Source organism: Pogoniulus pusillus, chromosome 1 (genome assembly GCF_015220805.1).
Source record: "Pogoniulus pusillus isolate bPogPus1 chromosome 1, bPogPus1.pri, whole genome shotgun sequence".
Classification (NCBI taxonomy): domain Eukaryota; kingdom Metazoa; phylum Chordata; class Aves; order Piciformes; family Lybiidae; genus Pogoniulus; species Pogoniulus pusillus.
Window position 1 is genome coordinate 38908605 of NC_087264.1, and position 14871 is coordinate 38923475.

General features: G+C 39.0%; 1 protein-coding gene across 3 annotated transcripts in view; it reads right to left on the reverse strand.

The window, feature by feature from the left end:
- RALGAPA1 (Ral GTPase activating protein catalytic subunit alpha 1) overlaps nt 1-14871 on the reverse strand; it is a 145074-nt gene that overhangs the window by 27850 nt on the left and 102353 nt on the right. For all 3 annotated transcript variants that reach the window (XM_064148946.1, XM_064148965.1, XM_064148955.1), the window contains 2 exons: nt 11576-11734; nt 9872-9999 (listed from right to left, as the gene is read on the reverse strand). In XM_064148946.1, the coding sequence (XP_064005016.1) occupies nt 9872-9999; nt 11576-11734 (287 nt within the window). The remainder of the gene's footprint in view (nt 1-9871; nt 10000-11575; nt 11735-14871) is intronic.

A 14871-nucleotide genomic window follows, 5' to 3' on the forward strand; every position in this document is an offset into this window, starting at 1 on the left:
TACATGAAGTACATTCCATTTCCAGCTAGACATTTCCATAAGCTGATGGGTGTTACATACAACTTCAGTAACTGAAATACAGACCTTTAGAAAACAAAGACAACCAATGTGCTAGTCTCTATTAATCTCTTTTTAATTTTCTTGGTACCTATCATCTTCTAATCCCTCTGTTGGCACCGGAAAGCATGCCCCAATTGTCTTGATTACTCTATGCAGAATGACGCAGACACAGTTTGCCAATACCTTATTCGTTTCACCCAAACCCATCACTCTCTCACACAGTCATTACTGTCTGCCAGTTTTGCTTGCTACAGATGATTCCTCACATTTCTCACCAATTTAAATATCACAATAGACAATGGTATATATTTATTCTTTATACACACACAGCTTTCAGTCTTTTAACACAGAACTCTTTCGAGTTGTTTGCAAGACTTATCTGTTATTAGGGGTGAATATATGACAAAGAAAAGTATTAAATCAGTGCAAAAATGCTGTGTTTTGCAACATAAGGAGAGGGATTAAGTAGCTTTAAAACATTTATTTATTTAAATCTCAGAAGCATCAGGAAAAATTGTATAATCTTCCCTGCTTCTCTTTGCAGACATCTGAGAGCTATCAAAGAAATCTGCATGAATTTTAACACCTCTTGGGGGCAAGAGTCTTAACATTTTAACAAAAGGCTTTTGTTACCCAAAATGTTGAGTTAATTAATAAGGTTAAGTAGGTATTAACAAAACCCCTGTCGTTTTGTGTTATGGACAAGGCAATCAACTGTAAGACTGTACTAGTTTATCTTTTTCATTCCAGTTTAAGAACTCTTAAGGATATTTATAACACATTTTATAATGAAAAAACGATTGCTCTGCTAACTTTCAAGCTTACGACATACAAACACAAAGATTTTCTACCTTAAAGAGATGCAGTAAAGGAGAACTGCCCTCCTTCAAGCTGTCTGAACTAACAGATCCAAATTCAGAAGTCCTAGGAAACCGATAAGCACTTCACTGCTTTTTTAAGGTAGCCCATTGACATCCTTTTATTCTAAACCAGAATGCCACTGGCAAAATCCTACCACTTTTACACAGAAATCTGTGGAATCAATACTCCTTCTTTGGAGGAATGAATCCAATTTATGGAAGAATACAGAAGTAAAAGAACCTAGAATTTTCTTAAGAGTATAAAAAGATTTGAGTCTCCCCTATAACTGTATAGAACATTAACAGAGCACTCAGCTCTTTGTATGTGCAGTTAGTAGAAAACTGTATCGCTAGAAATGATCCATTTTGCTTGTTCACTACTTTCAAGAGAAGCTCATGCAATTAGTCAGGGAATAATAGCAAGTAATAAATAAAGCTGCACTACTAATTGAACCCCAAGTTGGGTAGATACATACAATAGATATCTTTTGGGGATAGTCGTATTATTACACTTAAACTCAGGTGCTTAGACCATGCCTCTTTAACAGGTGCCCTAAGCACCCTAGTTTGTATCTACAGATAGTAGATAAGAGGTATAGAAAGCAGAGCTAATTGGGATAGAGAAGGTAAATTCTGTGGGATCAGAAGCAGGGCAATTATTGAAGAAAATATGGTTACCTGAACATGTACAAACCCAGAACTGAAGGTAAATAGAAGTATGTATGTGTGTTTTGCCGAAAAACTCACAGACTACAAAGATGAAATTACACTACATTAAAAAACAGCTTTCAGACTTCACAATGGTTTACTCCTCACATCAAAAATGCATGCAATCCACTTGAAAAGATGTGCATGTCTACCTGAAAATGCAGTAAAAGCAGCAGCTTGGTACACACATCTCCAAGTATTTCTCCAGGAGTTGTTTGAAGTGTCCACATGACAAACACTAAGGTAAGAGTTTAAAAACCTATCACAAACGCTGGTTCAATCGCTTGTCTCTAGTGGCTAAAATCAAAGGCATTTAAAGTGATGCTTTGGAATTACTCATTGCAAAGCAATCCTATTCTTTCGACAGGTAACTAATAAATGATGGCTGAGAACAGGCTTGCTCTACCTCTGAGGTCCAATTGTTACTCAGAACACTGCCTACTTTTGCTCCCTGGTGTTGCATTTTAACTCTAATTGCATGATCAAGCCAATAAATTGGACTCGAGGGACAAAAACCCACTACAAAAGTACCTACCCTGACAAAACCAGAGGTTGCAAGAAAATGCACTTCAAACAGAAGTGAGGCAAGATGAGACAAGCGAAGGAGAGGTATCAAGGCTTGAAAGACAGTCATTAATACTGACAGATTACTGTAATTCTGGCTGTCAAGGTGATCGATTTAAGCAGCATATGCCAATCAATACTCTCCTCATTTACTGAGCAGCATTAGATAGACAGTTAGGTAAGATGTCCCTCACACAAGATTTCAAACTGTACTTAATAAACATAAATAGCACAATTTGTGCTTTGGAATCTTAGCTGGGCTTTTTTTTTTTGTCAATTGGGTAAACTTCAGTGTGATTTTATACATTAAAAAGTTATTTTAGATGGGTTTGTTACACAGCATTGTCATTGCTGATTCCTTTATGGGAGATATTTTGAATTGTACCTATTTTCTATATGAAATTAAATCACTAATCCTGATTATGAACATGCAGAAATGCAGTAGTTATTTAGGCACTGGCCACATTGCCTTTTTGGCTTGATTTGCTATTCTAAGCACTCGAGCTATCCATGGTTCAGAACAAACTAATTTTTCCTCATATTTCCCCTGGAGTTTCCCTTACAACAGTGCCTTATTGTTCAAACATACTTGTGACATCGAAGGAAAACACATTAATTGAATGCATTAGCTTAGGGCAAAAATAGCTATTACTTTCACTGCATATCTACAAGCAGATGCACACATGTACACACAAATGTGTGCACACACACAAATGTGTGCACAAACACATGCATGACTAAGAGAGACAGAAAACTTTCTTCTTCTGTGTAAATCATCTTAGAATGCACGGAGAAGCTGTCAGACAATATTCCTGGAGACAGAAATATCTGAACAGTCCATTAAAACAATCAGCTACTTATAAATGCCTTGGCAATCTTCAGTTTGTCATGTTATACCATTGCATGCAGACATCTAATTAATCGTATTTTGAATTATTAAAAGATCAAGTGAGTTGTCAGGACAACTAAGATTTGGGAGAACAGTAGATCTGAGCAAGTCAAAGCACAGGAAAGATCCAACATCATATTCTCTATCTTATGGCTCTTGCTTGAGCTTGGAAAACAATTTTCACTGTTAGACAGCAATACACATTTTAGAAACAACTGTTTTCTTCTGCAAAAACAGAAGGGCTGCTTCTGAGAAGATTAACTCATCCACAGCCCTTAATTGAGCTTGTGTCAGATGAAGTTATGACAGGATGACTCAGGGATGAGATAAATATTTGCAGAAATATTGACATTTCCAATTATTTGTTGTGAAGTATACAGACAGAGTAGGACCTAATTAAAAATTATATTAAGTATTCAAATTATTAATGGCTGTTTCTTTCCACCTGTGATGACAGAAGTAGCAGTAGCAGGTACATTAAACCCTTAATAAACGTCCTGTATAAAAAACTGTACCTTCAGAAACACTGCAAAGCTTGCTGAGAACCTTAGCACATGTTTATTTAAATAGAACTCTAGACCAGAGCATATTAAGAGAGCAATTGTGATGGCGTGCATTATGCCTTTCACTACACCAAAATTAGTTAGTGGTACTGTACAAAATTAATTCATGACACATATATAAGGAGACAGAGCACTCCTTATGCCTTTTCCATTTGATCCACAGTTACCACCTGCTTGCCCGCTTCATTTTCCGCCCCCCACAGATACTCATGCACCCAATAAGACTTCTAGAAAACTTATTGACTTTGAGGAAAGAAAACTGACATTGCCAGAATCAGTGCTTTGCAGTTTCAACTTCTGATATTTTTCTGAGCTATGGCTTTTTAATACAGAGGAAACTTTCAACAAACACATGATTTTATACATAAAGAAGTTTCTGTCTTGTCAGATACCATGCAAGGTTAATATCTTCCCTTTCTCTGGAAGACAACTGCCTAAAAAGGTCAGCTACAAAACATCAAGTGCCAGCTGCTTAGGAATATGACACCAAAAGGAGATAAAGGGATGTAAATGTTCCAATTTTGATTAAAAATAAATGGATTTATCCCATAATTTAGATTAATATTTATTCAGTAATGTTTTGTAAACAGAATAATTAAAACAGCATTATATTTCTGATACCTAAATTAATCTGTTTCATAGGACAAAAAAAAAAAAAGGAAATAAAAAAAAGAAATGCCAGTTCTGAGCACTAGGTCAAAGATTTCATACATTATTGTAAAAAAAAGAGAAAATTTTGCTTTGATATTTATTTATAAGCCAATCATAGAATCAACCAGGTTGGAAGAGACCTCCAAGATCATCCAGTCCAACCTATCACCCAGCCCTGTCCAGTCAACTAGACCATGGCACTGAGTGCCTCATCCAGGCTTTTCTTGAACACCTCCAGGGACGGTGCCTCCACCACCTCCCTGGGCAGCCCATTCCAATGGGAAATCACTCTCTCTGTGAAGAACTTCTTCCTAATATCCAGCCTATACCTACCCTGGCACAACTTGAGACTGTGTCCCCTTGTTCTATTGCTGGTTGCCTGGGAGAAGAGGCCACCCCCCACCTGGCTACAATGCCCCTTCAGGTAGTTGTAGACAGCAATAAGATCACCCCTGAGCCTCCTCTTCTCCAGGCTAAACAGGCCCAGCTCCCTCAACCTCTCCTCATAGGGTTTGTGCTCCAGGCCCCTCACCAGCTTTGTTGCCCTTCTCTGGACATGTTCCAGCACCTCAACATCTTTCTTGAATTGAGTGGCCCAGAACTGGACACAGTACTCAAGGTGTGGCCTGACCAGTGCTGAGTACAGGGCAAGAATAACCTCCCTTGACCTATTGGCCACACTGTTCCTGATGCAGGCCAGGATGCCACTGGCTCTCTCGGCCACCTGGGCACACTGCTGCCTCATCTTCAGTTTACTATCTATCAGTACCCCCAGGTCCCTTTCCTCCTGGCTGCTCTCCAGCCACTCAGTCCCCAGCCTATAGCGCTGCTTGGGGTCATTGTGGCCGAAGTGCAGAACCCTGCACTTGGCCTTGTTAAATCTCATCCCATTGGCCTCTGCCCACCCATCCAGCCTGTCCAGGTCCCTCTGCAGGGCTCTCCTATATTCATCTATATTCAAGGAGTTTTAAAATGTCAACAACAACTTTCAGATTTAAAAGATGCTAGATAGGGTTTATTTTTTTTTACTGTGTGTATAGCTACGTATAAAGAAGCTTCTTTTGGGAGAGGAACACTACATCAGACAGCAAGGATGGTGTCTGAATCGCACTATCTTGAGCGCAGACAGTTTGGAATAATTGAACACAAAATCTGGAGTGTTTAAAATCTGCCAAAACCAGCATCAGTTGTTTTGCAATTGGAATTTCACTCCCATAAATTTTCTAGTCTTTTTCCTGCTCTGTGGCAATAATTTTAACAAGTTAGATCATTGGGGTTGTCTATTATGCCAAGTGAGGAACATTATTTTGATGTACCTCTTGGCATCTGGCTAACATCTGCTGTATATTCAGAAGTAAAATTCTGTATGAAACCATTCTTTCTATTGTTCCAAAATATTTAGTATTGATTAGTTTCCCAAACATGGTAGATTCTGAATTCAGAATGTGACAGTGCTTGCACTGAGATCCAAGCTATGAGCAGAATTGTTCCTATCAGACTGTCCCTATCATAAATTGTAATGCAAGTTAGTAAATAAATATTATTTAACAACCTCCCAAATATTGGCTTCCTTATTCTACATCACAGTGAAAATGGCTGTTCTCAACATTCCATTACACAATTACATCTGCACTTCAGAGTTTCAGAAGTCTTCCTAGCCTGTGTGCAGGTGGAGCACATTCAGGAGATAGGCATGTACTCCTTATGCCATCAACAAATGAAGGAAGCAACACATTAGCTAGGAGATGGAGAAGAGAGTACTGCTGCTTCATTAGCAAGGCAATACAAGAGTTAGGTGTGTGTACCCTGCTGCTGGGTGCATGCATGCCGCCTGTTGGTGAGGAGGTACCACAAGAAAGCCAGGCCACCACAGTGAGGGGCAGTACAATCCTCAAAGGGCAAACCACAGCAAATTCCACAAGTAACACGGAAGCTCCAAGGGAAATGGTAATATTATCTTCACACAGCTGCAGTACTAGCTATAGCAAACATCAAGTTAGAGCAGGACACTTGTACACTGCTGCTGTCTGCTGATCAATTTAGTGGCTTTTTAATTTAAAATACTACAATATGTGAACCTATTAAAGTATTCCAAGCAAAGAATGAAAACAGCAGATGAAATCTTTGAAAATCATTAACAAAATCAAACCTTCAAAGCATTTTGTTATCTAAGTTTGCTATTAGAAGTGTCAAAATACTCTCAGAAAGAGGAAGGTGACTGACAGAATACGTCAGTCTCAGAAAGCTACTCCAGCTCATACAGTATGTGCTCAAAGTCAGGACAGACTATGAAAAGGAGATGAGTAGAGTTTCCTGTATCTATGCAACCATTATTATACTATTCACAGGTACTACTCTTTGCCTTTGATTAACAGGCTAATGCAATAAAGAAAAAGTTGCAATCAGGTTGCACGAAGAGGACTGAATGTCCCTGCTGATTGCAAATGACAGCTCTTCTTTTCAGTCACATCTGCACTTAGGATGGGTAAGTCCTCCTTGGATGTAGGAGGGCCAAACCCACTGCCATTTCCTTCACACCCCATATGCAAGTAAATCAATACAGTCCTAGCTTAACTAAGAGTTCACTGTTACTAATCATCACCCCAAAGATCTACAATGAGACATGCCAGTAATCTCCAAAATAGAGATGTACATCTGTCATGCTGAGTCAAAACATGCCCACCAAGTGTTGCACGGTGAAAATACACACGCTTGATCATAGAAGAGTTTGAGTAGGAAGGGACCTCTAAAGGTCATCTAGTCCAACCCCTTCTCCAGTAAACAGGGACATCCTCAACTAGATTAGGTTGCCCAGAGCCCTGTTGAGCCTCACCCTGAGCATCTCCAGGGATGGTGCTCAACCACCTACCAGGGCAACCCCTTCCAGTGTTCCACCACTCTCATGGTAAAGAACTTGTTCCTAGCAGTCAGTCTAAATCTACTTGTCTCTAATTTGAAACCATTTCAGGCATGGAGATAGTCATACACTGATGCTGGCTTTGAAATTAACTATTTCTAATGTCTACTATGGTAAAAAGAGAGCTAATACAGAAGTGTAAGGCTTGAAATGTGTGCTGTTTCACAGAAGTCTCAAGTATTCTTGTTAGCTTGAGATCCACATTTAACTTAATTTCCACCTATCTATCATTAAAGTTCTAAATAAACTAACAGTGATCCAATATATAAAAATAAATAAAAATATCAAATAAATAAAAAATAACTTGCAGCATATCACTTCAGAATTCTCTTTCACTGATCCTGTTAGGGTCCAGAATACATGAGAAGCTTTGATTATCAGCTTCACTTTTCTAGCCAAGTCTCTGCTTTTGGTGTACCTTCTGAAAAACAGCTTTTCTGTAGAGAACTGCTACAGCCAGAGCTACAATATGCTAGAGGAAAAAAAAAAAAAAATCAGGAGACACTAATACCAATCCTCAACATCTTCCATCCCCTGCTACTGCAGGAACACAATTAGATTCAATTTTCAAAGTGCAAGTTAACAGGACATGTCCACGTTACAGGAAACATCCAACAGTCTTTACCATTCTTGTATAAGAGAAATGCCTGCTTGACTGCAAATGTGGCCAGAGACTGAACACCAAAAGCGCATCCATGATGTTTTTAATCAAGTGTTTTACTCACTGAGATGCAGATCAAGCTTTGAAGTTCAACAGTTTTTTGCTGTTCTCCCCTGACAACTGGCTTGACCATAGCCTAATTCAAGCCAGGAAAGTTTGCAGTGTTTTTCTAATTTCACGCCAAGCAAGCAGCTTCTAAGTAACTGCTCACATCTCCATTTTAAATTTTGAAGCATTATATGAAGCTCTATACGTAAGATACACTAAGACAGGTGGAAAATTAATTTCACCTACTTAAAACTGCCCATTAACATCACTGCCCAATCAACTGGTGCTTCATTATCTTACCATATAACAAAGTCATACTACTTAATTAATATTAAACACATGTACTGCTTTCCAGTTATCATGCTGACCATGTCAGAAGACAAGTATCAAGATTTTAATGGAGACCACATCATGTCATAAATGACAGGCAGTGCTTTGATACATGCAAAAGAAGTGCAATTTTGAGAACAGAATTTGCAATAACACTGCTCTCAGGAACTGGCCAATTCCTAGACATTTTGCTGGCAAGATGTGTCTAGGCAATTTATGACAACTTCCACCTTCTGTCTCAAGTCAGAGTTTCAAGATTCAACATACAAGTTTGTGGGTTTTTGGTACTGAAAGTTTGCTATCTCCAAGTAAATTGTTTTCCAATTGCTCATCATTATACATCAATATAATGTTGTACAGCCATCACTTTTCATGCTATAATGATGATAATACATTTTACATTCTTTGATTAATCCACTTGAGTAATGACAAGAAGCTGGGACCTTTTCAAACATAAAAATGCAATGAATCAGCATCAGTCATCTACAGAAATGTCACTTACGTGATCACATCAAACATCATTCATAGAATCGTGGAATAGTTTGGGTGGGAAGGGACCTCTAAGGGTCATCCAGTGCAATCACCCCTGCAGTGTGCAGGAACATATTCAATTACATAAGGTTGCTCAGAGTCCTGCCCAATAGGATCTGAAATGTTTACAAGGATGGAGCTTCTTCTGCCTCTCTGGGCAATCTTGGGCCAGTGTTTCACAACCCTCCTTGTAAATACCTTTATCTGTAAACTCACTTCATGAAATCTAATCCAAAACCCTACAGCCCCATCACTTGACAAATACAAGTAATGGTATCTTGGGTGGAAATTAAGCAAAGATTTTCTTTTGGACCAAAATTTAAACTGATCTCTCAACTTATGAGATAAAAGAAAAATAAATATTGTTCTTGTAGATTAAGCTAATAGACATGCAACATAACTTAATCTTAAGAAGGGGAGAAGTAAAAGTGGCTGACTTACCTTTTGTTTTTTCATTTCTTGGTGGTAAACCTATTTTTCCAAGACCAGCCCATTCAAAAATCCACTATTTCAGTTCCAACAACAAGAGAGATAAACTTTACTGACATCTTCACAAAATGTTAACATCATTTTGACAACAACTTTGTATTCTGAGATGAGCGACAAAATGTGTATGACAAAAATGTAACAAATTTCTCACCTTCAAGGACAGTAGCATTCATACCCTTCTTTGAACTTGAAAACAAAACTAGATCACATTACTACTGGATCAATACTTAATACCTTTAAGGAAAGAAAGATTATTAACACCATGACATTACTCTTTTAGAATGTCTACTCACCAAATGGTCATTAAAATAATTTTAGTAGTAGAAAGTGAAAAGCATGAAAAGCACATATTATAAAGTATCAGAAAGGCAATTTTTTTCCAGCACTGAATCTACTCTTCACTTGAAGCTGATTGTAATGCAAATACTCTTCTATGGGTCTGAGGTCCCTAAAGACATCATCACCAACAGAAAAAAAAGAGAAAGTGTTTTCCCCATATTAATCCAGTAAAAATATAAAATGACAGAAAACATGAAGAACATATCTACAGAACTGTAAGGGAATGCCTATGCCTTGGAGACCACTGAAGTGAAAGGATACAAGTTTTGGTACAATGGGATTAATGATTTCAGCGCACGGCTTGCATTTATAGCTGTTGCACGAACCATAATAGGCAGAATTTTTCCATTCACAATAGCACCATCAAAGAGTGGACCAAAAAATGGAACCTGAATAAAAAAAATATAAAGAAATTCAACATAAAGTAAGATGTTAGCTGTAACAATTAGCAATCAACATTAACAATAGAGCACTCAAATAGAGATTTCCCACCCACCCTCCTCATTGCTAGATAATCAGGCCAGTTACTGTGCTCCATGATGGATCTTTTCTCTTGTGGAAATATAGAGCCATACAACTGCTTGATATGCTTGGCAACAGATAACACAGCATTTGAAGAAAATTAAGAAACTATTTGAATACTATGTCTAATCAAAGCTTATTTATTATGTACTCCAGACCTTGGATGGAGGAGAGGAAGCCTAGAGGAGGGAATGCTCCCCACTGGTCAGTGCAGACTAGGTTAGGGATCAATTGCACAGATTAAACATTCACAAGTCCATGGGCCCTGATGAGATGCACCCAAGGGTGCTGAGGGAACTGGCTGATGTTATTGCTCTGCCACTCTCCATCATTTTTGCCAAATCGTGGCAGACAGGAGAGGTGCCTGAGGACTGGAGGAGAGCCAATGGCACTCCAGTACTCAAAAAGGACAAAGCATAAAGCAAGAGCAGAGCGTCACCTAAATATTCCTCCTGCTAGGATGCAACCAATGCTGCAAGAGCATTTTGGATCACTGTATTTTTGTCATCAGCCACTTAATGTAGTTTTGAGAATACTGAAATCTGCTGGAAGGCACTTCTTTTTCCACACACAAGGGCCTCTTATTGGACTAACAACAATCCCCACTTTCAGCAGTTTCCTTTTTCCTTAACTACACACTCCAAATATTACAACTCATTGTATTTAAAGTCTTACAAGACATAATATACTTATTCTATAAAACCAGAATTGACCGGTAATAGTAAGACCATGCACTGGGTTATCATTAAAGCCTAGGATCGTACAGAAGGAATTCTATTTCTGTCATACGTGGTATATTAAATTAGTGCTTCTAGAAAGGACTTCATGATTTGAAGTATGGAAATTCAAGGAAAGGGACATCACACAGAAATTATTCAGTACAAACATTCATGACCACTTACACTCAGCCAGTGTTTGCTGCCCTAAACTGCTGTTTTAAGTACAGGGCCATTTGAGGAGTGGTCACTAGAAAGCATGTGTGTTCATATGCCTAAGAACTGAAAGGTCTTGCTTTGCTGAATTAATTTCCAAATTCTTGTGTGGAGTCAAGGAGAAAGTAAAAACTAGCTTTGAGAAGAGGAGGAATATGACATGGGTGGAGAAATCTGGAGCAGGCTACTCACAGTCACTACTCAGTCATATTGAATCCAATAAAAAAAACGTTTGCCAAGTTCATTTTAACACTTAACTGACTACACAGAATAGTCTAGCTTTGCTTCCAGTTTATGATGCTAACAGATATGCTTCACAGGATCAGATCTTTGCAATTTCAAGGTACTGACTTTACTGTGCACTGTACTCACTGAGCTTTTCCTTCCATCAATAATGTAACTGTCAAAGTTACATCACCTTGTTGGATTGATCTATCATACCAAAACCTCAGATTACAAGCAAAATTCAGTTCATACTAAACATATGAATTAAAAAAAAACCCAACCTTACCTCAGGTTTTTTCATGATCTGGATACTGAACATATGGTTTTTCATAGGATAGATAACTATAAGAACATCACCAAATTCTGTTGGAATTATTCCTCTTCTATAATCTCGAGTATGCTCTGACCAGACAATGTGTACTTCATCATTTCCTAAATGTCTTAGCTGCAGAAGCAAGGATAAAAACTCATTTTAGATATGTTCTATAGCCACACATCTACACTAAAAGGACAAAAGAAATGAAGACAAATTAATGAAAGAACCAAATTACTCTACAGTTCTCCTACAATTTTAACTCAGTATTAGCTCACAGTATTGGTTTGTGTTACAGATTTTTATACACTGGTGCCAATGTCTATTTAAATTAAAAGCTATGCAAATATCTGCTTTCTACTGAAAGTTACAATTTTATTACCTCAAGAATGCAGAGTGATTTAAGCTGTTTTACTGAAACGCTTTGATTTCATAAAATGCTGACACAGGCAGCAAGTTACTCAGTTCTAAAAGAACTTTTAAAGTATATGAACTGTCTATGTCTGTTTAAAAGTTATGTATTTGAGCAGTCTTTAACCTCATCATTCTGGCCAAATTTCAAACTGGCTACTACAAAACAGAAAGCTTTAAAAGAAGAATGGCTACTGCTAGATTAACTGAATGCTCATTTCCCAAGAAACCTGTATATTGTAAAAATTTCACCCTGCCCTTCAAAACCACAAAATGCCTTTTGGTTTGTCTCTGAATGGTCAAATAGGTTCCTCAAAAGCCATGCTGTATGCTCAGTTGTATCAGCACAACCAGATAAAGGGATATCTTAAATGCCTTGAAATCTCTGCACCAAAGCTCCAAAATGTTCCTCCTAAACATTACCATCTAATAAACAAACATTAGCATCACGGAGAAAAGCTTTATGTATATTGGTCAAATACACCCAGATTATTAAATGTGAGTTTCTTTCTAGTAAGGGCTATTTCTGATAATCCAAGCTTCTGAAAGAAAATTTTTCCCTCCTTGTGTGACACCCATTGTACCTTGTAATTGTCTTCACCTACAGTTTTCAGTTTGCTTGCAGCTTTAAATAGATAGAATTTGTCAAACAATCATCTTATAGTGATAGCATTGTGACCTGCTGTTAACAGGTTACATGCAGATCCTAGTCTGAGCACTCACAAGAAGTTACTGTATATAATTTTCTATACTCATTTCCAAAGCATAACTGCACTTTAAATTAAAGCAGAACATATACACAGTCATCAGAGAATTTTCTTTCCAAGTATTCACTTGTTTATACTGCAAAACCTCCTGGAATTCTCTTTGTTTTATCTGAAGTTGTCAGCAGGAGACTGACAGAAAAAAAAGGGGCAAAAAAGGGAAGAAAGAAAAGAAGAAAGAAGCTGACCCTGCTTCATTCTGTTAGCTTTAAATTGTATCAGACTGAAAAACAGGGTTGCATTTGAAGAAGAAAAGTATTGTCTTCAGTGCTGGACTGGGTAAAATGTGCAGATGGCATCAATACCCTACATCTTGTACAGTATTCCACAAAGCCATTTGTTTTGCATGGCCCAGATAAACATCTAATCTAACAAGCACTGCAGTGCCTTTGAAGTGAGCTGTCTTGCCTCTTCCCTAGATGGCTGAATTACTTTGAACAACACTTAGGGATGTTCCTGTGCCAACTGCAAACCCAGCTCAGCAGAAGAACTGGTTCTTACAATATTCACCGTACCAAGTTCTGTTTGACTAGATAGGAATGAAATCAAGCAACAACCTCAATGACTGATGTGCAACACAGAATCATAGAGTAGAATTAGTCAGGGTTAGAAGAAACCACAAGGATCAGATGATCCTTGGGCAGGGACATCCTACCCTAAATTAGCCTGGCCAGAGCCTCATCCAGCCTGGCCTTAAACACCTCCAGGGATAGCGACTCAACCACCTCCCTGGGCAACACATTCCAGCCTCTCACCACTCTCATACTGAACAACTTCCTCCTCGTGTCCAGTCTGAATCTCCCCACCTCCAGCTTTGCTTCATTCCCCCTAGTCCTGTCACTATCTGATAGCCTAAAATGTCCCTCCCCATCTTTTTTTGTAGGCCCTCTTCAGACACTGGAAGGGCACAATGAAGTCACCTCAGAGCCTCCTCTTCTCCAGACTGAACAGCCCCAACTCTTTCAGTGTGTCCCCTCATAGGAGAGGTGCTCCAGCCCTCTGATCATCCCAGTGGCCCTTCTCTGGACACGCTCCATAGAACTAGGGGCTCCAGAACTGGATGCAGTACTCCAGATGGGGTCTCATCAGAGTGGAGTAGAGGGGGAAAATCACATCCCTCAACCTGCTGGCCACACTTCTCCTGATGCAGCCCAGGATCTGGCTGGCTTTCTGGGCTGCAAGTGCACACTGCTGGCTCATGTTGAGCTTCTCGTCCACCAGCAACCTCAAGTCTGTCTCCTCAAGGTTGCTCTCCAGCCAGTCACTGCCCAGCCTGTATTTGTGCTTGAGATTGCCTCGACCCAGATGCAGGACCTTGCACTTAGTCTTGTTGAAACTCAGGAGGTTCATGTGAACACCAGCTGCAGAAACCTTGGATGACAGTTAACAGTGATGAATGTCACAGAAGACAACTAACTGTAGGATTGTTCTGAAGGCCTGAACCTCTCCTATTTGCCTCAGTAAAGTGCCAGCCTGTTAAAAAATGACAATGACAGAAAGGTATGAGGGACTGCTGGGTCTGCACTTACATGTAAGTGCTTTGGGAGTACGAGGCTGCCTAACCAAAGAGAAAACAAAGAGGCAAATCAGTTGAGACATGAAATCTTGTCAAACATGAAAAAATGACATGACCCTAGACCAAAGGATGATCATCTGGTGCACTGACTCAACTGACCTCATTGAACTGACTTGCCCCAAAACCAAAACTAGGACCACTACACCCATCATCACACTGCACAACTGCTAATTCAGCAATGCTGAACTATCTTCTAGGAGAATTAGCTCTCCTTTACTTGGAATCTTTGGGTTCAAAGACAACAAACTCCTACACAGTTAGAAACAAGGGATGATAACAGCGTACATGCCAATTAAATGGCTTAAAATCCAAGACATACAGAGCTTAAGATAGTTGAGCTTCATGAGGGTCCCTCAAGTTTGATTTACAAAGGTTGCTCCTGTGTACTTGTTACTGATATCTGCAGCTAATCAGACAGGACATTAGGTGTTGCATTTCAGTGAAAGTTACTGTGGTGGTTTGGGAGTTTCCCCCCCACTCCGAGATTCACCAGACTAACTCAGCCGGCTGAAAGTCAA